Here is a 25,637-nt window from a genome sequence, read left to right as displayed (position 1 = left end):
GAAAGATACCCTAGTTGTCAAGGTTTAATGTTAATATAATAAATGAATCAGCATTTAATGAAACTTCCAATTGAAAATAATTTATTCGATGCTATATTTATTTATGCCGGTAAACGGTTTGTAATTATCCTTACAATTAAAAATGCAATCTTTTGAAGGATTATAAACTGAAATCCGTTTAATATTGTGCCCAACCTTAAGTTATTCATGTACGTTAAATGTTTTTTTTTTATTATTATTATTGTTGTTTATTTAAGCACGGTATCACTTCCATCAAGGTTCCCGTATATAAACGGGGGGGGGGCAAGCCTTTCTCATCATTTTTAACCTTGGTGAGAGCACTTCGAAATAATATATACCGACTGAACTTAAAAATTGGGAAAACGGAAAAATAAGATATTTATTAACAAATAAACTGTAGTTAAAAATCGGATATGATTTCAGAATTTTTTTTATTAACAACGGAAATTGCAGAAAAAAAATTCACAACAGGATTTATAATGCTCGAAGATATGTCTATTAAAAATGCCAAATGCTTATTAACATTAGCTAACTTTAGATATCAGTGATGAGTTGTGACTGCCTAATCTGAGATTTATTAAAATTAACTCATTTCACAAAAAAAAAAAAAAAAAAAAAAGTAAACACTTTAAACAGAGATGTTTTAAACACTTAAACGTTTGTGTATGTCTGTTCATTTCGTTTTACAAATTAAAGTAAGAAAAATTTGTTTACCTCACCTGTTGAGAGCTTAACATGTTAGAATTTGTATAAACTTATTTACTGCATGTTAAATTTAATTTATAATCTGAATAGGAGTAAAGAGCAATGCTCGTAATGCATAAGGTATTTTGTATTATGTTTGAACAAAAACAATAAATAAACCTGTTTGTGTTCTGAGAACGGTCGCATAAGATTTTAGAAGTTTTAAAGATAGTTATTAGAAGTTATTAGAATAATACTACCTTATTTTGTGGTATCACAAAATTACTGCGATGTTCTCTGCGTGATTCCTGCTCTTTATGAGAGATTTTTGGAAACATCTCTCATAATTTTTATGCACAATGGGCTCCTCTTCACAATGGTCGGCCAGTAACTCAGCTTCTTCATAACACATTCGCATCACAAAATTACTGCGATGTTCTGTGTGATTTCTGCTCTTTATGAGAGATTTTTGGAAACATCTCTCATAATTTTTATGCACAATGGGCTCCTCTTCACAATGGTCGGCCAGTAACTCAGCTTCTTCATAACACATTCGCATCACAAAATTACTGCGATGTTCTGTGTGATTTCTGCTCTTTATGAGAGATTTTTGGAAACATCTCTCATAATTTTTATTCACAATGGGCTCCTCTTCACAATGGTCGGCCAGTAACTCAGCTTCTTCATAACACATTCGCATCACAAAATTACTGCGATGTTCTCTGTGTGATTCCTGCTCTTTATGAGAGATTTTTGGAAACATCTCTCATTTTTATGCACAATGGGCTCCTCTTCACATTGGTCAGTCAGTAACTCAGCTTCTTCATAACACATTCGATGATTTAACCGCATCATTTCCCTTCAATTTAGGAAAGTTTGGCCACCTCAGTTCTTGTGAGTTTTGGTGATATAAATATCTAATGCCTGGTTAATTTGAGGGAGAGCATCACAAGGCAATCATTATAACTTGCTTCGGAAACAGCTGAGCATACCATGCTTCACTTCAGCATATAGGGAACATAAATGGTCCCAATATTGAACATCTCGGTCTTCATGACTGCTAGTTCAGCCAGTATTCTACCAGTTGCACACAAGACTAGCTATCTCCTGGTGACAGTTTCTGAACTTTTTTTAATCTTTCCATTTTCTATTGCGTTGGTTAGTGTTCATTCGAAATTTCATCTTTGTACAATTAACAGTTTTCCACCTACAGCCGGCTAAAGTCGCGCACTTTAATTATAATCACCTTGTATATACGAGTAATTAAGAGATTCTAGTTAGAGCATAACAGAGAAACTCATACTTTCATCAAAATTAGAACATAGTGTAAATAATGTTCTAAGTTAATTTGTGAAAAGGCGTTTCTTGCGGAAGAGTTCCCCTAATTGATAATTAAGGATAAATTATTTCATGAATTACGGAAGCTGAAGTGATAGTGAAGTAATCACAACTTGTTCATGTTGCACTTTTAACAGCGTATATAAACCAGTATATCTAAGGGAGGAGCCTAGAATTATTACCGTCTTTGAATCACCTAACGTGAGCAGACTAAACGGAGGTGCGTGTGGGTTGCATCTGTAGTCAGATGCGAGAATACTTTCTTCCGCTTGTGTACCATACCTTCCTTATTTTGCTAAATTGGTTAGTAAATTTTGGCGTGCACGCCTAACTTTATTCCCCACTGACTGTATTCAGGAATTTAGCAATGCATTGCTTAATATGGTTTGAGAATTCTTTCGCGTGTTTACTTCGTTTGATGTGATTTTGAATTTCTATTAGGTAGTAATTAACCCATGAATGAGTAAAATATTAGTATCACGTTCTGGCTTTTGATATATACAATAAGTATATTGATTTTAATAGCTGAATTAGTAACAAATCATTATATAACAAAATCCGGCATAATTGCAATTAGTGTTTACAGCTGCAAGTAAAGCAGGTATAAAGAATCTCTTTTCATCGTATCCTCTTCTATCATGCAGTGTGAAGATTTCTCAGGCAGATTTCCAGCGTTCTCTGTTTCGTTTGGTAGTCTTGTTTTTACTCTTGTGCTAGCCCTTTTCCTTCAACCATTTTGGAGAGTCCATCTTTTGATGTTCTAATCTTCCTCTAGTCCCCCCCCCCCTCAAAATTTCCAAATATCTAACCGGTCTCTAACCTATTCCCAGACTATCTTTTATTTTTTAGATTTAAATTTTGTCTGGTATGGTTCCGGATTCTGTCTTTGTGTTTTACCTTTTGTTTACCGTAGTCGCATTTCCATGGAGCGAAATTTATGACTTTTCAGTTTAACAATCATATTTCACGTGAATAATTCGAAAACTCTGCTGATAATTATCGCAGTTTAACACTAACTTTCATCACACTGCTTAACGGTTTCAGTTACTATTAAATTACTACTACTGTATAAAATAGCCGCAATATTATTTATAGTCTCGAACGATCCAAAAAGTTCTAGAATTTTCATTAGCAGTCGGAAACACCCGCTACTGATTATCATATGTCACTAACTGCACTGATGTTAATTTTATAACCAATTGTCACTAAAGGGGCATTTGGATAGACCTTCCATCTGTCGTTGTGGAAGTTGATAGGTTGAATAAATTTAAGGAGGAACTGGACAGGCATTTGGAGGGAATGGTGTGATTTTTTTTTTTTTTCTTTTTTTTTTTTTTTGGCTGATGCTGCATAAGCTCATACATTTGCTTTCTTGCATCACATGCCACTACTACTACTTAACCTGAGTGGTTGAACGCGAGAATGCAGAAGAACATGCGTTTGAGTGGACCGTAGTTCAAGCTCGCATGCCTGCTAAATGCGGTTATTAACTAGTGTATTCATTTTCAAGAAAATTGTAAACTCCTTTGAGAGTTCAAGACTACTCCTAGTAGTCTTGAACTCTGACCTTGCTGGAGTATAAAAGAACATTATTTTTTTTTATTACGTTTGGGAACTAATATGGCTTAAAACAAAGACGAACAAAGAAAAACAAGACGACTTGGTCGATAAATATAAGATTGTGGAAAAATGTCGCGTCAAAATATTATCCTGTCTGAAATATCGTGCGGACATGATAGGAGGGACTATATAATGCGAGACTTGAGGGACTCTGCAAGGCTTATGGAGGATAGTTATTAAAAGAGACTTGTGTGAAAATTAAATTCCCTTGAATAGGAGAGTGCAAAGGTCTATGCCATAGAGAGATCTTAAGCACTTAGGGAAATTATGTGAATGCAAATAGTTAGGTAATGTATGCAGAGCGTTACATTTCAGACGTGTTCGATTTATTTTCCCTAAATTTATAATTATTACTTATTCGAAATATAAAAGATAGATAATGATATCTCTTGTATACGAATTTAAGTTTACTTAATATCAAATACACGCGAATGGTGCAATTTCACTAACTTTTACAGTAGAAGTGAAAAGTAAATAATTAACCTGTTTTTGATTAATTTATAACTAATAATATAAGTCAATTTTTTTTCACTTCACTGCATCACAACGTAATATTCACTCAACTTTTTGTAATAATTTATTTCCTGGATTTTTTATAAAATCGAAACAACAGGTATTTCGCGATTAATATGATAAACAAATAGTATAATTCATTATTTATATATTTAGTAAACTGATAAAAAAAAATAACAAAATGCACTCTTCCAAAAGCAACGACTTTCATGTGTACAGTGCGTTTAACGAAAACTTTTCGCATCCATCATATTGCCTACTTATTTTTTCAGTAAGCTTATGGCAACGAACATATCGTAGCTGCGGTAGCTACGATAAATAACGTATGGATAAGGTGATATGTATAAAAAATATATTCTGATTTCTATTTGTCCAATTTTAATGAAATATAAGATTGCATGAAAATCTTTCCAAAAGAGCGGAATATAAAATTTAATGAAAATCTGTCCATTGCTAGTCGAATTGTTACAGACGGACGGATATGGTAAAGATAATAAGCTTTATCCATACGCAAACGCGCCTACATAAAGTAGAGAGTAAATTCAGTAGGTCTCTTGCGAGATCAAAGTGGTGGTATAATTGACAACCCAATCAAAATGGCGACCTAATACAAAATACTAGTTCAACAAGTATTTTGTGACTTTTTTATAGGCCAGGTTAGTGCCAAGTGGGAATAGTTAGACTGAGTAGAACCCTCGTAAAATAATGCATAACGATATAAGAGAAACGCTTGTCTGAAAAGATACGAAAGGTAAGGAGCTGTAAAGTTCCAGGGTTGATGATAAAACATCCAACCATAATATTAATGAGATTATCGTTAGATTTAGCGATTATTCTCTTGGACTGGAGAAATACCAATGTCTCCCAATCCATAAGGGAGGAACTAAAGAAGTGATAACAATTATAGACCTGTGTGGTTGGTAAGATTATGGAATCAATTGTTAAAGACGCAGTGCAAGAATCTGTCGACAAAAATGGTAGGTTTATCAGATACGTGCGAGTCCCAGCACAATTTCGTGCTGACAAATCTCGTAAATTGCGGTGGCGAAGTTTTAAAGCAGTTAACAATAACTGTATATATAGTTATTGTTTAAATTGGAGGTCAGGATAACAGGGGAGTTCCATCAGTGGATTAAGAGTTGGTTGAAGGACAGTAGGCAGTGTATCAAGAATCGTCAGAACGGACTGTAGTAATAAATGGGGTCCCTTTGGGGTCGGTCTGTGCTTGGACGTCTCTTGTTATGTTCCTATGCCATATTGATGAAGAAAACAGGGGGAATTTGCTGTTGACTTAAAGTTTGGGAGGGTGGTTAACGATCAGAACCAGGCTATGCTTCAAAAGGATTTGAAGACAGCAAGTGTAGTATGAAATATGGCAGCTATAGTTTAATGCTACCAAGTGCATTAAAATTTAGCTGCCAAAAAGAGTATTGCACTTAGGAAACAGAAACCGAGGAGTAACTTACAGACGTCTTGATTGATAGAAATCTTGATTTGTGATTTATCGGAACTTTACAGGTGGAGAGGAAGGGGTCATTATTCCTCCTATAAGACTATATGCGATCACACTAGGAATGTTGTATGGGAATATATGTCTGGAGGCCGCATATAAATAAAGATATAGAACTTCACGAAGAGGAGCAAAGGAGGGCTACTTGGTGAAGAGCGCTAAGCATTATTCCTACGAGGAGCAACTTTGAAAATGTAGTCTGCAGAGCTTAAAAAGATACCTTGTGAGGGATTTGATTGAAGTATATAAGATCGTGTGTGTTTTCGTAAAATTAATGAGGAAGGAATATTCTCATTTTTTTTTTTTTTTTTTTTTTTTTAAGGCAGACGCAAAATACCTTGGCTTCCTTGTCTAGTGCCATTCTAATACTAATATGTGAGGGTGGATCCATAGATTGCCATTTCTGGTAACCTTCCTTTTTCCTTAGGAAACCTTGCTTAATAGCATTGAAAAGTATTCCAGCTGCAGGATTCTCTTTATCTATTTGGTTTTTCATTATATGCACGTTCCAAGACGTTGTACGAATATATATGGTTATATTAGGTAATTACTCTTGAAATACCGAGAATTTTAATCCACATATTGTGACTGTAGTAAACGAGAGTGAATTAATAGGAACGCATTGTCCCATGTTCTTTCTGTGTATTTCCCCCCTCTTGTTTAGATAGTCGCGAAAAAAGGGAGTAAGACGAGTCCAAGGATTTTTACATAAACTAGCCGAAGTGAATTATAGCTGCTAAATAAGTGATGTAGTAATGAGCACTTACCCGGAAGTGTTGAGTAAATGATTACCCGGGCACGGTCCCTTTTGTCTTCAATGATATCTTAATGCTTTCTTCCTGTCTGAAGAAGTTCACGGCAGTCTGGAGTCGCAGTAAATAGTTTTCACGGTGCAGATGACTAGTGAATTACATAGTCCATTAATTTTCACTTAGCTAATAGAAAACTACGAAAGTTTGCGTCTTTTCACATTCTACCGAAGCTATCTGTCAGGAGGTGATTAGCCTGCGGTAATTTACGTGTTCTTGAGAAATTTCTTAAGCCTAGTGTGAGTTGGGAAGTGCAAAACGTCAGAATTCAATTACAACTCATTTTTTATGTAGTTTTAAAAAATTCGTAACGTCTTAAGATTTTTCCTTTAATTTTTTTTTTTCCTTTTTTTTTTTTTTTCCAAGTAATCTCCAATTACATTTTTGTTGATATAGAAATAAAGAAGTTAGCCTGTTTCGGTCAATAGTTATAACAGCTGATTAATGTAGCAAATTATTCCATCTCTCTTGGGTAATATGTTTTAATTTTCTTGGATTCTTCTTCATTTGTCCCACCAGACTTTTACTTACTACTGGGCTATTTTGAAATATTAAAATATTTAAAACCTGCACTTATTTAAAATAAAATTAGACTTTTTCGTCCTCCGTGACAGTATGGTGGCTTTTTCTGCTTTTCAGTTTCTACAGATATGGGTTCGAATCTCGTGATAGACTGCGGGAATTCTTAAAGGCGTCTACAGTCGGGACTGCAGTTGGCCGCTCTCAGGCGTAAAGAGTACGGTTTTAAACCCGCACAACACAGTGTTGTGTACCCAGCGCAATATAATCTTAGATGTTAATGCAATTTAACGCACATAACTATATTATTTATGATAACTATTTACATTTTCAAAAGGGAAAAAACTTGAGAATGTAAATTGTTACATTCTAACTTGAGATAAATCATTGTGAATACTACAATGTCTTTCTGTTCTCTCAAAGTACAATAATATTAAGGGTATTGTCAAGCTAGTATTTCGTTATCTGAAATAGCCCGTTAATTTTCGGTCTTAAAAAAAAAAAAAAAAAAACCTTCGTTGTACTTTAGAAGTCGAGGTGGGAAGTTGGACTATCATCCATTTTCATTTACTTTTGATTACCAGCTGAAAATGAACTACGCTTATCGGTAATAGTATTAGTTCTCATGTCGGTGTTGAGGTTCATTTCGTCAAGAATTGCCTTCGTATTGCACTACTTTAAGATAAAGAACATTTTTATAAATAAATAACTCACTTTATTGCCGAATATATACATACGGAGAGGTACATATAAGTAGGCAAAAGTCCTTCCACGATCAGGAAATTAAAATAACTTAGCATTAATATAACTTACAAAAGTACTGTTTCACAGAGATTGCAAATTTGTGCATTAAATAAATACTATTATGGCAGAATTTTCCCATTTCCTTTTTTTTTTTTTTTTTTTTTTTTTTTAATTGAACAGGAAAACAGATGTTCGCAGTTCATGCGAAACGTATATAATATATATAAATTGTATTTTACCCTATACATATAATTTTGGTATATACACTATATTACCAAAAGTATCGGACACCCCTTGTGATTTGGGAAGAAAAAATGTTCTTAATTATACTCCAGCACGACCACCAGGTCAGTGGAGTTCACAATAAATCATCAATGCAACTTAATTGCATTTAGCAGTCACGGGCTTCAACTGCGGTCCACACAAAGAACGAGTGCTACTGCACTCACGCTCCTGACTACTCGACTACGTCAATGCTTTCACGCCAGAAGTACAAAGGACGAGACGTTGAGTTGGCGACTTACACCACGAGTTATTATTGGATACCGTATTAGCAGTCAATCTGTTCGTGCCATTACAGCAAAATTGCGACATCCTAGATCAGCAGTGGCTGACGTAATCTTTGGTGATTACGTCAGCCACAGGAACATCATTCTGCTACTACCGCTACAGGCGGGGAACATCCGAGTGACCGCACAAATTTACGGAAAGGGACCGCAATTACATATTATATTTTTCTTTCAAAATAAAGCAGTAGACTGATTATAAGTGAAATGTATGCCAAGAATTAAGGTCACTAGTTGTTCGTGCACGTTATTTGTTGAGTTGGACAGTCTTATTGAGTTTGGAAGGCAGCCTAGCCATCTTTGATTTTTTCTCTGTTTTATGTTATATCAATAGTTATCTCTCCCCCCCCCTCCCTCCATTAACCGAGTGTGGGATTACTTTTTCTATTTTTAATTATACTCAAGGCGAATCACAAAATGTTGTCTTCATCTGCATATTTGATAAATGATAGTTCGGCACAATCCATCACGCTCGTCACTCGTGGGGGTGGGGTTAAATGTAATAAGCGAAGAGAGTGGCAGAGAGATTATTCTAAGTATCGCACTTTTCGGTGAAAGATTACCGTTTAAGGAAATTCGACAGATTGGCTGCTTCAGAATGCTGTTGGCGATATGGATATAATGAAATACTTAAATTTTACTATTCCTGTAAATTTTTAAAAACGATATGAAATACATTGTATCGCATTACCAGGAGTCTAAAACAATAAAGCAGCCATGCTAGCCGGAAGGACTAATTATCCTGCTAAATCTGTCTAATACCATTCAAGCCTTTGCCACTAATCGCGGCACTTTAAGCACACTTTGATTATATTGCGAAAGTAATTAAAATTCTGTGGAAGTGCCATGTGTGAAAATTGTTGCAAATGATAGGCAGTATTCGATCTTGTAGGCTTTCCTTCGTTGATGAAAAATTTTTTTTTCATGCTGTATTATAGCCAGGGGCGTATAAAGAGAGTGGATAAGTTGCCCTGGACCCATACATCGTTAGAGAGTCTGTATCCAGAGGGAAAAGGTTTAGCTGCTGACGCTGTTTACTCCAAGACCCGTGCCGGGTGAAAAACACGGAATAATTCAAGGGGAAAAAGTCCTATTCATCCACTTGAGATTGGCTAATAATAGCTCCAGGACCCTTTTAAGAATTAATCCAGAATTAACTCAAACCTTTTCAAATGAGTGTATGTTTACTGTGTGACTGCGAGGTTTCCGATATAAAGAATTTGTCACTGTTGACTTGGTATTACTCAACATGGCAGGAATTGCATACTTACATTCTGCGTATGATACCCATTGGTTACTTGTCATAAGGCGTTTGGTTTTTTTTAAGCCGATGTTACTTTACATATAGTGCGAACAATGAAACCCAACTTCACGCTCCATTTCCACTTTGAGGATGCTGGCCTAAGCCTAATAGTTGTTAACACAGTATTTGAGATGATACCAAGCAAAAAAAAAAAAAATAAAAAGAGAGAGAGAGGGGGGGGGTGGAAACTAAGGGAGCACCTGTTTTAAAAATAGGGTAAAGTTCCTTGTATTCCTTCACATGTATGCATGCGATACGATCAAACTATATTAGAAACCAAATCGTCCAGTGCTAGAACAGTGGTGCTAATGCAGAATTGCATTCTTGGCCTGCTTCTGTGATTCAAGGATCTCTTAGCCGACCGGGCTAGCCGAGTGGGTAAAGTACCTGCCCGGCAACCCAAAGGTCGCGGGTTCGATTCCCGCCTCGGGCTTGGATCAAAGTACTGCAAAAACCTTGGGAGGTGCAATATGGCCACAGAAGCCGATGCGCCAACAACTACCAAATCAAAAAAAAAAAAAAAAAAAAAATCAAGGATCTCTTATTCTATGATTTCTCGTTGATTCGGTTAAAAGCAATGCAGCTTTTTCTCAATTGGAGCACTGCAGCGCTTTATCCTGCAAAACAGACACACCGAGCATTAGAAAACAAATTACGGGTGCGATATATAAGATGCATCCAGTGAAATAGCCACGGCTGTAGTTTGCAATAAAGATGATAACAAATTTTATTTCAATAATGTCTTTTCTTCGAAAGCATTTCAGAAATGTTATATTACAGCTTGTTTTGCACATGGTACTCTACAGAAACTGCACTATCTGAAATTTATATAAGCAGTCGAATCGAAAATTCTTTTGTGATGATACACATGAACGTGGTGATCAGTAGACGTGGTTCACCAATAAGCCGTTCACATCGCAAAAAAAAAAAAAAAAATCTTAAACGAAAACCATAGAAAATGATTAGTCACTTATGCAAAATAAATCTAATCAGATATGCTCCGTGAAAGGCATTAAGTGGAATGAATACTCATTTTTAAAAATTATGCAAATTTTAAATAGGTTACAGAAAAACCTTTTTCCTACCATTAGACTGTTCAATATGGGTATCAATATTTGAAGACAATTTAGGAAATCTTTATTGTCTGAAGAGTTTGTGACTTCATACAATATTACACATAACGGCAAGCAGATGCCAGGGTTTAACAGCAAATAAATATGAGCTTGTGTGTGGAGATAAGTGACGTCAGGCGCATCTCGTGCTCATAGATATACTGGCAGGTGGGGGTATATAAGATTATTATCATATTACGGCTATAAAAACAATTTTTAGTAATCGTACATAAAATCAGTTACGAATCACGAAATTATGTACACATCATAACCATGTTACAGTATAATGATAAGGTAAAGCGAACAACGTAAAATGACCAAGTAATAGAATGCTTTACCCCATTTATACAGAGGACTATACTATATTTCTATATTGTACTATACTCGTATATATTTACAGACATGTTATATACATAAATTAGCAAGACATATTATAGAAGTGTTTGTCTAAGTACATATCTCCTATAATCCTTATCAGTGGCAAATTTTTCATAATCTGCGTACAGTCTGGACTCTGCATTTGCTGATTCAACAGAAACTTATCTGCAGGGTGGAGCATTGTTTTCGCAGTGCAAAGAGATGGGTGAGCTCTGAGAGGACTAAAGGAAATTCACCAACCATATATATCCTATATATTCGGTTCCGAGATGAGCCTTGCAAACATCTTCATAAGGAGATGCTCGCAAGTAATATATCTTATGTTCTGCACCGCGTCTGGAAGTCTCACTACCTCGAGAGTGAATGCCAGTTCTGAAGTGCTGTGTAGGCTGTGACATCAATGTTTGTATGCCACCCACCTGAGAAGCCAGTATTCTCCAACATACAGATGCTGAGGCAGTGAGGGCTGCCATCCCCAGCTTTTGACCCCACACAGAATTGCTGGATAAAGAATCTTTGAATATAATTCATGGTGTCCGCAAGATCGCGATTGTACAGCAGATATTGCTTCATCAGCCACCTCAAACGGTTATGTTATTTGTGACATGTTATTTGTGGTGACACTAGGGTCCAAAACTTGAAGGAAACGAGTTACCTTTTCAACTTTTATCTTAATGACAAATACCCAGATTTGAATCCGAAACGTTTACACAAATGCGACATTATTAACAACGTATTGAATGTGCCAATAGTAAGAAATAGGTTTTTTTTTTTTTTTTTTTTAATTTACTTTAGAGAATCAAAACATTTAAAATTGTATACAAAATGTGGAGTCAAGTATTTTAAACATTTTGAGAAATTAAAATAAAACTCATTTTAATATCATACACAATCTGCAATAAATTCTCAGTATGTTGGAATCTAAGTAATCATTTAGATTGGATATGCAACCTCGCTCTCTGTGGCGCCTCCGTAGCCTGGTGGGAAGGAGCAGCAGTGCGTAGCACACGCTTCTTGATTAGACCGGGGTTCGAGCCCGTCACCACCAAATACGGAGGATGCGGAAAGGTCAAGGGAATGACCACCGCATATTCCAGGAGCAATATGGCCTTAGTTGCTAATGCTCCTAAAAAAAAAAAAAAAAAACCAAACCAAACCTGTGTCTGTGCTTATACCTGGCAAAACCTTTTTAGATTTGTTGCATAGAATACGCCTATTTGCGTCTTCACCCCGTCCGTCCTTCCGTCTGCATGTAATAACTCTGTTCCTAGTGGATTTCCTTCGAGTTAGCTCTGTTGAAAACTTGACTGGTCATTTGCGGCACGCAAATGCATAATCCATACATTGCCGGAGGAATAAAAGAGCATAGCATGATTTACTGTATTATATAGCTCGGGATAATATTTATTTCCATATATTTCGAACCCGAAATATATTTGGGGTAGTTGCTGAAGATGTTTAAAAGAAGACAAGACATGGCAATACTGATGAAACACGCAGATAAGATATTTAGCTAATTGAAATGAACTGTTTACTTTTAATTTAATTTTTTTAAAAAAAGTCACTCATTTCGGAAAAATATGGAGAAAGTTTTTGCCAAAATAATTCCTCCAACTTTGAGTAAACAACTGAGACAGCAAAGAAGGGGATGTGTTCTGCTCATTCAAGCAGAGTTTCACACAATATGGAAATTTGACTGCTGATGAAACATAAGCGGTTTAATATTAATTCAGAAGCAAGATGACAGTGTCTTCAAATGAAAAGGTCCTCATTCCACGAATATCAAGTGTATATGAAAATCAAAAACGTGTGCGTTTCTTTCATATGAGCACTGTTTTTCACTTAGCATTCATCCCTGAACGACCATAGAAGTGATCGGATTTATTGTTTTTAAATTGTGGGGAAAAAAAGAAGCTAAATCGAGTCGCTTCTATTTTGGTATTGCATCAACTCACAATGTGTGATAATTGAAATATGAAAAAAAAAAAAAAAAGAAATGCGTGCGAGGGAACCAGGTGATGAATGTACGCTTGTCTCACTGATTGAAGGTGTATAACCTTCTTAGCAAATTTTATAAATCCGAGGACGTAGCTTTTCTGTTTTCAGATCATGTAATTTCATTGAGTCCAGCGATGGGTTTGAATATCAGCTACATATGGGAATCCTCAGCATCCCTTCCTGTAATTCAGCGTTGGTGCGATTTCAAGAAGAATAATTATAACTATTGTATGTATTGTGTCAGATCGAATATATAACAATTTTATAATACAAGCTGCAATAAAGCCCTGTTTTTGAACTTAATTTTTAATGCGTGATCAGAGAAGATACTGTAGTTTCCTTTTCGCAGCTTCTCAGAGAAATCGAAAATTCAGCTCTTTTGATATTCTATAGTGGCGACATCTAGTACCCGTTTACTCCGTATTAATCAATATTATAAGATACAGGGTTGCATTTTCCAGTCGATATCCAGGTAGCTAACCTAATATTACTGCAATATGTTGTGTTCGAATCTCTTCCCCCATTCTCTTCTTCTTTTGAATGATGTTTCCATTGATTGTGAAGAACATTAATAGCTATTGAGGCCTCTCATACTTTCAACCTTATTCCGTAATGTCAGAAATGCAGAGCTTAACATCATTAAAAATATGCTTCACAGGAAAAATGTATACGTGTATATATGATTTGTGTGGGGGAGGGCGGTGGGAGAATTGTTAGTAGTCTATTGGCGATACATATAACGATATTTTGTAAATAATTTTATAGAAGAGAGGGAGCTGGCGGGTATATTTCTTTGTATTGGATTGTATTCTGTTATTAGCATGGATGCTTCATCTCAGGATATCGCCTTACACATCTTTTTACTTCCATCATTCTCGAATACGTTTTATTCCACCCGAGTGGTGACTTTCCAATTAATTTTTATCGTTTTAGATTTTAGAATTCTTGATTTCTTTCTCGGACAGCTGTTGAAATATTTTTTGTTACTTGTTCCCATGGCTAAAGCGCAGGTATAAACAAAAATGAAAGTTTTTAAATAATGACAAAAGTTGTTTAGTGCTGTTTAACTGAATCAGGTAGTGAATATTATGGGTGTGCTAATAATAAGTTATTGAATGCAAAGTTTTCACTATCACATAACTAAAGATAAATTCTCTTGCGCATCTTCTTAGGAGGCTGTCAAGATAAACCACGCCCCTGTTTCCCCGCGTGTCCTGAGCCGCACGCGCGCTGCAACCATACCGTGGGAGAATGCGAGTGTGAGCCAGACTTCGCGCCAGTCTTTGAGCTTTTGCCGGATCACAAGGAGGCTACGTTTCTCAAGAAGTCAGTAGAAAATACGTTGCTTGAAGGACCTGCCAATGTACAGGAGGTTAGTAAGGAATCCCATGGAACTACAACTTCGAAGGATAACTTATGGTCGGCTGTAGAAGAGCGAAACAGTGGTGAGCAGCGTTCCTCTTCGAGGGAACTTCGCCGTCGTCTTGTCCGCTGTGAAATGTTAGGGACCATGGACATTGGCCAGCAGCCCAATCACACTGTGACAACCGAGGAAATCATATTGAGGTACTATCCAGGTAAGAGTTGTTTTCTTTATATAATATACGTTTATATATTATGACATTACTATTGAATGCCAATATTGAATACACAGCAATTAATTATTTGCCGAACGTTGCTTATTGTTCTTAACTTCCTCTGATTTTCGTCGATCTGATGAATTCCACATACACACAAGTTACAGTAAATTTAATCACTTTTCTTTGTTAGAGATTAAAGTAAAAAAATATGCGAGTCGTTGTCAGTGAGAATAACCTTGGATATTTTTCTCTCACCTGTTTACGAAGAGTGTTACATAAATTCTTTGGAGAATTTTATATTAAAGTAATTCAAATTTGGTAATTTCATGGTGGTCAATAAGTGAAATTAGTTCACGTGTTAATTGTGTTCAAACAGCATTACAATCTCTCTCTCTCTCTCTCTCTCTCTCTCTCTCTCTCTCTCTCTCTCTCTCTCTCCCCCCCCTCTCTCTCCCCCCCCTCTCTCCCCCCCCCCCTCTCTCTCTCTCTCTCGAACGCATACACTTCTGTAAAAGTTTTCAGAGTATGAGTAATTACGGGTCATTAAAGTTTATAGCTTATCAATGAGGTAAGGTTCCTTTCTTTTCAGATCTAGTTTCCCTGTATTGTATATGATGGTACATCGAGTTTCAGACTTTGAACTTCTGCTACAGTTGTATATGTTTGTCATTTTGTATTAATCACGTTATTGATTCTCATTAAAAGGTATTACTGTTCTATATTTTGTTGTTATTTGGTTTTTAGGAGCATTAGCAACTAAGACCATATTGCTCCGGGGATGTGCGGTGGTCATTCCCTGACCTTTCCGCATCCTCCGTATTTGGTGGTGACGGGCTCGAACCCCGGTCTAATCAAGAAGCGTGTGTGCTACACACTGGTGCTCCTTCCCACCTGGCTACGGAGGCGCCACCCTATATTTTGTAGTAAAATTTCGAAATGCTATTTTTATTAATTGTTCATGTAATTTTAAAGAGCTCTAAGGTTTCAAAAGTCTTATAAAAGACTGAAAAATTCAGAAAAAGCTATGTTACGAGTATTAAGTTGTGCAGCTAAGGAAGGAACTCTTGTGATTAAATTTACGTTACAAAGGTAAAGAATTAAATAAGAATAAATAATTTAATTCGATAAATTTAAATGCAAAGCCTGAGAATGTTTTAAGCTTTATTGAAATTACCTTTACAAAATTTTTTTTAATATACAGGAACAATACAAAAACTGTAAAACAAAAGCAGTTTTTATTAATGTATTTAAAGTAGCTAAGTGCATAGAAAGCTAATGTTGTTAGTGTATAGATTTTATTGAAATGATTGTAAACTAGATAGAATTATTAAATGAGGACACAAATCAATAATTGTAATCATGAACGATATAACCCCTAGGACTGTGTCGGCGTGATATATAATAAACAGATAAATAAATATTATTGCTGACAACCGGGATATCGCCTACGCATTTGCAATACAGCTTGGGAGAGGCGAAACGTTGATTATAACGCCGGCTCAGTGGTTGAGCCCCGCGAAAAGCCTGTTTGCTCGTACTACGTTAAGAAATATGAAGATGTTGGTGGATATTATGATGTTTATGAAGATGATGGAGTGTCGGGTTTTGCTCTCCCGTTATTCATGAAGTTTAGTAGTTTATCAAGTTTCTGAATGGAGGGTACATTTAGATTTGATTATAGGAGATTTACGCTTAAGAAGTATTGTTGATAAGTTATGGCGGAATGTTTTGAAATTGTTCGAGTACGGATTTTTGTAGTAGTTATGCTAGTCGTACCTTTGTTATGAAATTACGGTTCTTATTGGGTACTGTCTCCTTGTATAGTCTTAATTGGATCTTTTAACTTTTGGAGGTGACTTTGTGTTATATTCCTGAATTGGAGTTTCTTCAGTTTTATACTTTTCCATATAACTTGTTACTTCATTGCAGAAACAGTGTTTATGTTAACCTGTGCCAGCAATATTTTTTAACTTGCTGTCAAAATAAAAATAAGAAATGAGAGGCTATTTTGCCGTAACATATTGAGAAGTGTGGGTAGTTAATTTTATTAAGGCTGAGGCTAAATAAGCTTGGCGTCTTTGCGTAAAATTCCTTTACTGATTTCAGACTTAAATTTTGTGATACTAGCTTGTTTTATAGATAAGCCGTCTGTTTCATCTTATACTTTTTTTTTGTTTTAACTTGTGTTACTTTTTAGATTTAAAAAATGTCGTATCAACTACCATTTAAAATTTTGTTGATGTATTTTTGATAATCGAAAATGATATTTTGATATCAATAATGTTATTAAAATGATACTGCATTGATATCTTAGAAAATCGTTTCGTATGAAAAATTGTGTACTTTAACTGTTCATGAGCAACATGCGGAAAAAAAGTTTGAAAAAAAAAAATCACTTTTATTAGAAAAATAAATTTCACGAGTAATACCGTGCTTCCAACGTATCCTTGTAGGCAGTTTATGTCCACTTTGCCTTTCGTGAGAGCATAGGGGTGTTCGGAACCACTGGCCATTAATTTGGACAGGTCTCAGTTCTAATCCCATTGGCGACCGGAAAAATTCTTAAACGTGTTTTCAAGGGCTATGATTGGTCGATCTCAAAAGGAGAGCCCGGGGCTCCTCCGTATCCAGGTGGGAAGGAGCAGTAGTGCGAAGCATACGCTTCTTGATTAGACCGGGGTTCGAGCCCGTCACCACCAAATACGGAGGATGCGGAAAGGTCAGGGAATGACCACCGCATATTCCCGGAGCAATATGGCCTTAGTTGCTAATGCTCCTAAAAACCAAATAACAACAACAGGAGAGACCGGATGAGTTTTCCACGGCATTTATTCCGAGTTTTCACCCTACACAGCATGAAAAATTAGCCCTTGAGCATACGCAATACAGAATAACGATCACGCCTAAACAAACAACCAACCAGTATCCCGTTGCGAAAAATTTCCTGACTAGAAAAAAAGTAATTTCTAGTGAATTCGATGTGTTGAAATTCCAAAGTACATAGCAACTTGCTCATAGTGCACACTCAAAGGATTTTCTGCAGATAGCTTTAATTTTATTAATGAAGCCGTTCAAATTACAGTGAGTTCATTGCTTACTCCACAAATACACTACTCCATTCCAGGCAGATCTACAGAAACGAATGTCCTAATGACGCCATCCTTTAAAGCCTCTGAAAACAGAGCCAAGTTTGCCATTACTAATGCTGACCTTCAGGCGATTCTTGACAACGCAGTTGTATCAGCCCTTCTTTTCACAACCTTAATAATCCCTTAGACAATTAATGGAAAATATGTGGTTATGCAGATGACCTGAAGCTCCTGATACAGATTACGAAAACGGATGATCATGATATAATTTTTACTAACAAATCTGGCGAAATACTTGTCACAGTTTATTGTAAAAATTGATCCCGTCAAGCTGCACAAATTCTCTTTTCACTTAAGCATATCCACGTTCATCGTAGAGTTATTTCAGTTGTCGCGAAAACACGAGCATAGCAACATCTGCTTATTTGTAAGACTGTAACTACCAAAGTAAAATGTTATGAGCCACTCAAAATCATTGTATTCCTCCGCAGCAATATACAATTGAGTGGCTGCACCTCTGGATACAGAAAGGCTTAACTCTTATTGATGAAAAGTGCCTAATGTGTCTGTAAAAATAATTATTACAGGAGGGAATGGGGGTTCCATTCACAAATAAACCACATGCTTTGCATGTGGTTTATTTGTGAATGGAACCCCACCCTCACCAGCTTTGAGATCTGCTCCAGTTCTATGTTTACAGTTCACCAGTTCGATTTTTGTATTCCAAGTGCTCAAAACCTGCTCAGTCCCTCGATGTAGACTTTGAGAAAGTTCTTTGATAAAATATACTGCCATTGGGTGTTAGAATTAGAACATCCACCCTTTTCGGGATTTAAACAATAATGTAATTGCCGAAATCCACATCCATTTTCCATATATGTTATCACAGATATGTTTAGGTACATAATCATGACCATTATTTTTATGTATTATTATTTATCATCAAACCTCTTCCGAATTCCTACGTAGTTTCTGTATATTTCTACAAATTCCAGATTCAGTCATTGTGAATTCCCTGCCCCTTTGACCGTGGAGAGAGTGTTTCAAGTACATCTGTATCTTAAAATTTCTAAGCTGCAGCAAAGATTTATTTGTTATCAAGTGATGTTATTCCGTTGCCTCAAACATTCCAAATAACCACTGAAGTTTGGCGTGCAAAAGAATCTGCCTAATCTTGGAACTGTATGGTTAATAGTTTAAATAATTTCTGAGCTGCATTTAGATTTGGAAAAAAAAAATTTAACTTTTTTTACGTTATTTAAGAATTCATTATGTCCGACACTGTTGGATAAGTGAATTCTTAAATACTGGGAAAAAAATTAATTTTTTTTATTGCATTTTACTAACTCGAGCACCAAATTGTAGTGTTTCTCTCTTTTTTTTTTTTTTTTTTTTTATTCATTTTTAAAATGAATAAAAAAAAATCTTTGTTTCCCACAGTTTTAAAAGCACTGGCCTTAAGATAATGGCCTTAACATGCTGATATTATTATAGCCGAACGACTGCTAGTTACCATGCTAATATAATATTAAAAATAGGAATCAGTCACATTCTTTAGGCAGAGTTCCAGAACAAGCTGTTGAATCGACGATAATTATTTAGATTTGTTCTAAAGTTTGTTATTCTGAAAATATTAACATACAATAGAAATGCAACCGGTTAATAGTCTGTCATAGTTCGCTGAATATCATAATTACCGAAAAAAAATAACATTTCCTGAACAAAGGAAATGTTATTTCTCAATTGCCTCTCCACTTACGAGGAGAAACCAGATTAATTCGAACAGAAAGCTTTTGATGATAATTATATTTTATATTACAGTTGTTTGAAGCGATGGCAAGTTAAACAATACATACGCAAAAATAAAATTCGTCACAATAGTGATGAGAGGTATTTGTTAAGCATGAAAACATGATTAAAAAGTAATTCGCACATCAACAACGAATCATAGCCAACTGTTGGTAGTAAGGAAGTCGAGTAACAACTGTTTCGGTGAATATCTATACACTGAGTAGCCACTTTATTAAGTACGTCTTCCCTTTTCATGAAATGGAGCACTTATAGCGATCTTATCGTGCGATAAAAAAAAAAAAAAAAAACAGATGGGCCAATACGTAGGAATGCTGTATGTATAGGGCTACTAGATACGTGAATTTAAAAAGGAGAGCATTTAAAACAAAGATGCTGGACAGGTACCTACGATTATATATATTAAAAAAAAATTCTTTGCGTTCAACATTATCATAGCATTTCACGAGCAGATTATTAACGTAGAAGTAAAGCAATTGCTAATTGTATTTTTTTATTTATTTAATTTAATTTATTTTTACAATTACTTGACTTTTAATTATCTCCAATTAATCGTAAATTGGTGTTTAGTATATCTTGACTATTAGAATTTTGAATAATTATGAATGAATTCCGTTTTTGCAGGAAGAGCAAAGGGAAGGGGAAAACTGTTAATGATGCCATACGGAAAAAAAATAAAATGAAAAAAAATTAGTTTAGATTAATTAGATAGTTCGAAAATAATCAATTTTTTTAAATAGTTGCCAGTTTTTATTATTTTTATCATTTGCTAAATAGAAATCCTTTCACTGAATATAGCAAATAAGTTTAAGGCACTAAAGCGTGACGTAGCTGAGTAGTTAGACACAAATGCAGTAGCGTACGTGTTTGAGTGAAGGTGGTTTGAACCCAGATGACTGCTGAATATGGTAATAGCTGCATTCTTGTCAAAATGGTTAGTGGCAAACTCTGGTCATGCTGAAGTATAAACAGAACTTCTTGTATACTGATCTAGATAGTTTTTTTGGCTCTTTTGTTTTCATGAAAATAAGCATTAAATTCTTTCGCATAAAAGTTTCTTTATGTTTATTGGATGAATTATATCCTTCACTGATATCCGATGTCTTTGCACAGACATTCTATTCCTGTCCATTGATCAGATGAGAGAGAGGAAGAGAAAGCGAGCGCGAAAGGCCCATTACAAAATTAGCTTTGTGCGCGGGATGCTTTTTTTGTAAAAAAACTTGTGTGCAGTACATTATTATTTTTGAGCACGCACATCAGATAATGTGTCATTCACTTTTTAATCGTCTGTTTAAAACTAAAATAAACGTAGTCCAGCGGACAGGCAACTAGCGTGGCGGCAGCTCTATGCTCACAATTCCATTAGGAATAGCCTCTCAGTGGTTAGTATTCTTTGTATAGGAATTTCAGAGTGAAAAGAAGCGATCGCTGAAAGAACTTTTCTGCCTTCATATCTGTTTTTCAATAACATTTAATTAGGCGCGCTGTAACTGTCAGTGTAATACGGAAAGGACCCATAGCCATCAATATGCTTTTCGGAAAGAAAAGCCCTACAAATCACCGAATTTTAAAATGCTTACCTGACGGAAAGGTAAAAATTTGGACATACCCAGCTTTTGTCGCACGTCTCGTAACCCTATATGTGGGTACAATTCAGTTGAGAGTGGTCGAGACGAAAGATTTAAGTGATTGAACGTGACATGATAGACGACGCCAGACGTTCGGGCAAGAGTATCTCGGAAACTACAACCCTTTTGGGATTTTTGCCTACGACTGCTTCGGGTGTATCGTACCAAGATTGGTACGCGTTTGGTACTCCGAAACACAGCTCCTTAATGTTGAGAGGCCAACGGAAGGTGAGAAGATGACCGGAATATAGCCAAAATAGCATAAATCCTTTCATGAGTCAACAGGGGAGTTTTCGTAGTGCACATTGGAACCGTAGCCTAGTGGTCAGGCGCGCCGGTGCGTAAGTACACGTGCCTTGAGTGACCGGGGTTCAAGCCCGTGACTACTGAATACGGTGCTGTTTCTTGTATTCTATCTATCTTGTGAACTCCTCTGACCGTTTGGTCGTCCCGGAGTATAAACAGAAAATTTATTTTTATTTACTAGAGCAACATTTGTATGCAACAGGTTATGTGGAAATTGTTTCCGACCAGGCGCATCCCTTCATGGCTGCAGTTTATCCTTTTGAGAATGGGTTTTTCCAAAGCCAGATTTGTACAGAACTGGTTCTAGGAACATAAGTGAATTACTGGTGTGGCCTTTCCAGTCACAGATCTCAACTCAGTTAAGCATCCGAAACCATCAAATTTGCAACAACTGTGGAAGCAGTTGAGTAAAAATGATGCAGCATCCCTATGACACGCTTTCGACACTTCGTTGAGTCCATGCTACGATGAATCCAGGCTGTTCCGAACGCTAAGGCGGGGGAGGGGGAAGACTTGCTCGCTATTAGATAGGTGCTCCTAATAAAGTGGCCAGCCAGTATGTAGTATTTTCTTCAAGTTATCAGTATGGATTAGGTAGGTGTGGTTAATGCTCTTTCACAATTGATGTAGTTCCTTTGTTGGCATATTGAAGATGTTGAAAAGAAGTAACCACACCTACCTAATCCATACTCATTCTTCATAATATACATACTCATAATATTAAAAATAGGAACAGCTTCTTTGTAAGTGACTTACCTCACTATCTTGTTGGGTTGAATGATAATAAAAAATAGAGATGAAGGAATTTAAAACTCATGAGTTGTAAGTTTGTTTAAAAACCCCACCACCGACCTTATTCATTCTGAAATACATTCCAGTTGAAGCGTGTCTGATTTTTTTTTTTAAAAACCTGAATATTCAGGTTTAAAAAAAACCAACAGCCAATGAGGTGAATTACTTAAAGAAGGTTCTTTGTTATGCGATAATTTTTATCTTGCAGTGAGAAATTTAGCCTTTGTAGGCGTTTAAAAAGAAATCTTCAGTAAAATATATGGAGAAAATTCATGTACCGGCGTATCTATAATGCAAATTGGCTGTATCAACTCTTTATGTAATACGAATCGCATTAACCTACTCAAGCCTAACTTCCTTTAAACAAAAGCAACGCGCATTTTCTAGAATAATTAAAATTTATGAGTAGGATATTGCTTTCCTTAGCATCACCGAATGAACCCTGTTCTTGTTATGCTAAAGGTCGAGGTAAATTGCAGGAAGTATACTGTTCACAGTAATGCTATTTCATCATTCTGGTAATGTTCTTTTTTTGTATCCTACTGAGAAACACGAGTAGACTAAATTGGATGAGGTTATTTAAATATAGAAAATTTGTTTCTAGAGAGGTGGAGATGGACTTTTGCTGTAATGAGAATTGCTAATGCAGGCCTTTTGGTCAAATAGCTGCTTTAAGAATCATTTTCCTAATTCTTCTTACCTAGCAATCTCTAAAATGCTAAGAGTTTTAATGCTGGAAGTTAAATGAGCTTAATGGAGTTATGCACAAAACCTGCCAAATCCTAGAGTTGCTTCATTGGAAAGATGAGAGAGGAAAAAGAATACTTTATTTCATATGAAATTTCAGAAAGATACGAAAGGAAGTATCTTTCTGAAATTTAGGAAAAAGTATCCCTTTTCCTCTCTCAGTTCAGGACAACTGAAGACCAAACAGCATTAGCCAGACTTCAGATATTTGTATTGAATATGTATTATAAATATAGCAAATCGAGGACAGTCTTTCTCTGTGTTTGTTGGCTGCCAGCAGAATTTCGACCTACATGAGTGCTGTTTTTTTTCGTACTCGCAGTAGAATGAACTTCGTATGTCTACGATTCAATCAAAGATGCACCAAAACAAATAGCATCGCATAAATGTGGGTTCCCATGCGCAGTGTTCAAGTTAAATTCAGATGTTTAATGCAGCAGAACCTCTATGGACTTATAATAAATAAATACGGTAAACTGAGGACTGGCTTGTACATCTTAAACAAAATAGCAGAATAATCTTTCAGGTATGCCATTTATTTTTATGCAATGCTCCTTAGAGATGGAGCAATATGGCCTTAGTTGCTAATGCTCCTAAAAACCAAATAACAAACTAACAAACATCCTTAGAGATAATATACATGTACAAAGTTGTTTCTGTTCTGAAGTATTAATACCATAGCGCTTATCTACGATATTCGGTTGCTGGCCGCTAAACATAAAGAAGGATCCGATGGTTCTAAATTAACTGGACGTTTAATTTTAAGGATATAACTTCTGCTATATTAAATATTCGAAGTTTAATGTATATTATCCTTCGTTTCCCTCCGCTAGAATACAGGTTTCTAGTTAACGTTCATAAACAATATTTTTTAATTTTGCGTGTGGAGGGCAGTCTTTAAAGTTTCCCGAAATTTTAAAATGTGAGAGGACTAGTACACGCGTTTGAGTTGACCATGGTTCGGACTAACATGGCTGTTATATATTGTACTGCCGTTGTATTCTCTCTGTCTCGTAAATTCGTCAGACCCTACTTGGCCGTCCCGCAGCATAAACAGAAAAAAAATAATAATAATAAATTTTTTTTTTTTTTTTGGCTAACTAGTCCCTAGCACTCCATATGACTAAAGGGGGTTAATTGTTCTGTGAATTGCATCATATACTGAAATTACTGTAAATACATTTTAGAATTTTTTTTTTTTTTTTTTTTTTTTGGCGCGGCAGTAGCTTTTGCAATTTTATTGTATCTCATAGAATGCATCAACTAACTCGTAACAAAATTAAAACATTTTATTCTGAAAAAAGCAATACAGAAGCAGAAATGCCAGATTTGTCCCCGGTGACAACTTCAGAAAAACTGCAGTTGTTGATAACAAATCAATATGAGGTTACCTTCATGGTTCACGGGTACTTTGTGAAAACGTGATCTTGAAGGTGAATGACTACATTAAAAAAAATAATAATAAATAAATATTGATAAAATAATAGACACACATATCCGCAGACATTGATGTTCCTAAAGCAACATTTGCAATATTCTTGAAAATGAGCCATATTAAGAAATGTGTGAAGTGAATCTGTTCGTCGTTTAGAGAGAGGGAAACAGGCAGAAATTGCAGTACTGACAAAAGAAAATCACATTGTCATTCAGGTGTCAAAAAAAAAAAAAACAAGGAGCAAAACGATTGTCATAGGATTTTTTTTTTCCTTTAGTGAAAATGCAGCAATAAATGCGGATACTGTTTTGTGACCAATAATGGGATTCATATAAGTGGGAAGGATCATCTGGAATAATTTCTTTAAGTGGCATGGTACTTCATTATCGCTCTGTATAGTACTTTTATAATTGGGTTGACGAAGCTTCCGTAACTGCTGCAGTATCAGAATTTCTGTAGAATCAATGCCCTAAGGGTGCCTAATCCTCTTAATCATTTGGACAAGCATTCCATGTTATAAGAAGGCTTGTGGAATGTGTGCGACGTGGACACCCGTTAATCATGGGTTGGGGGAAAATGCAAAATTACAGCTGAAATTGGAAATTTGGACCATCTCCATGAGCGTATTACGCAGATTGCTGAATTTCTTGATGGTGACAAAATACGAGAATATCTAGGATAAGGTGGTGTTTTTTTTTTTTTTTTTGGCGGCTAAAAAATTGGTTCCGGCCAAACCGAAGCTGTATATATCCTTGCCTTTATGGAACACTATTTACTGTTACCACTAATCATAATGCTAATAACTGCAAAAATTTCCAGTTAGCTTTATTGACTTCGAAATCTTATAGACTGTTGGTTAAGAATGGCTTATTTGAAAGGGTGGCGGGAAAGAAATTCATGAGATTTTAAAAACTATTTCCGCCGTAGTATTAATGGTATGTAAAAGCTATTAATCACCCCAAACTAATTATGAATTTTACTTTTCTAATCCTTTGGCGACGTAAAGTATGCATGATACGTTCATCCTACTTTAATATTCATTTATCGTTTCCACATGCATTATCAAATCTTAATTATTCATTAATGATTTTCACATTTAGTATCACGCGCTCGCGCTCTAATTAATAAATAAT

The 25,637-nt window shown here is 35.7% G+C and overlaps 1 protein-coding gene across 1 annotated transcript in view; it reads left to right on the top strand.

The window, feature by feature from the left end:
• LOC150080530 (thrombospondin type-1 domain-containing protein 7A-like) overlaps window positions 1-25,637 on the top strand; it is a 1,074,234-nt gene that overhangs the window by 637,183 nt on the left and 411,414 nt on the right. The window contains exon 25 of the mRNA XM_090380722.1: window positions 14,288-14,692. Coding sequence (XP_090236848.1) covers window positions 14,288-14,692 — 405 coding nt within the window. The remainder of the gene's footprint in view (window positions 1-14,287; window positions 14,693-25,637) is intronic.

This window comes from Mastigoproctus giganteus, chromosome 9 (assembly GCF_048544385.1).
Source record: "Mastigoproctus giganteus isolate SK-2022 chromosome 9, ASM4854438v1, whole genome shotgun sequence".
Lineage (NCBI taxonomy): Eukaryota > Metazoa > Arthropoda > Arachnida > Uropygi > Thelyphonidae > Mastigoproctus > Mastigoproctus giganteus.
The sequence above is the reverse complement of the archived record's forward strand: the minus strand, read 5'-3'. Positions and strand labels throughout refer to the sequence as shown.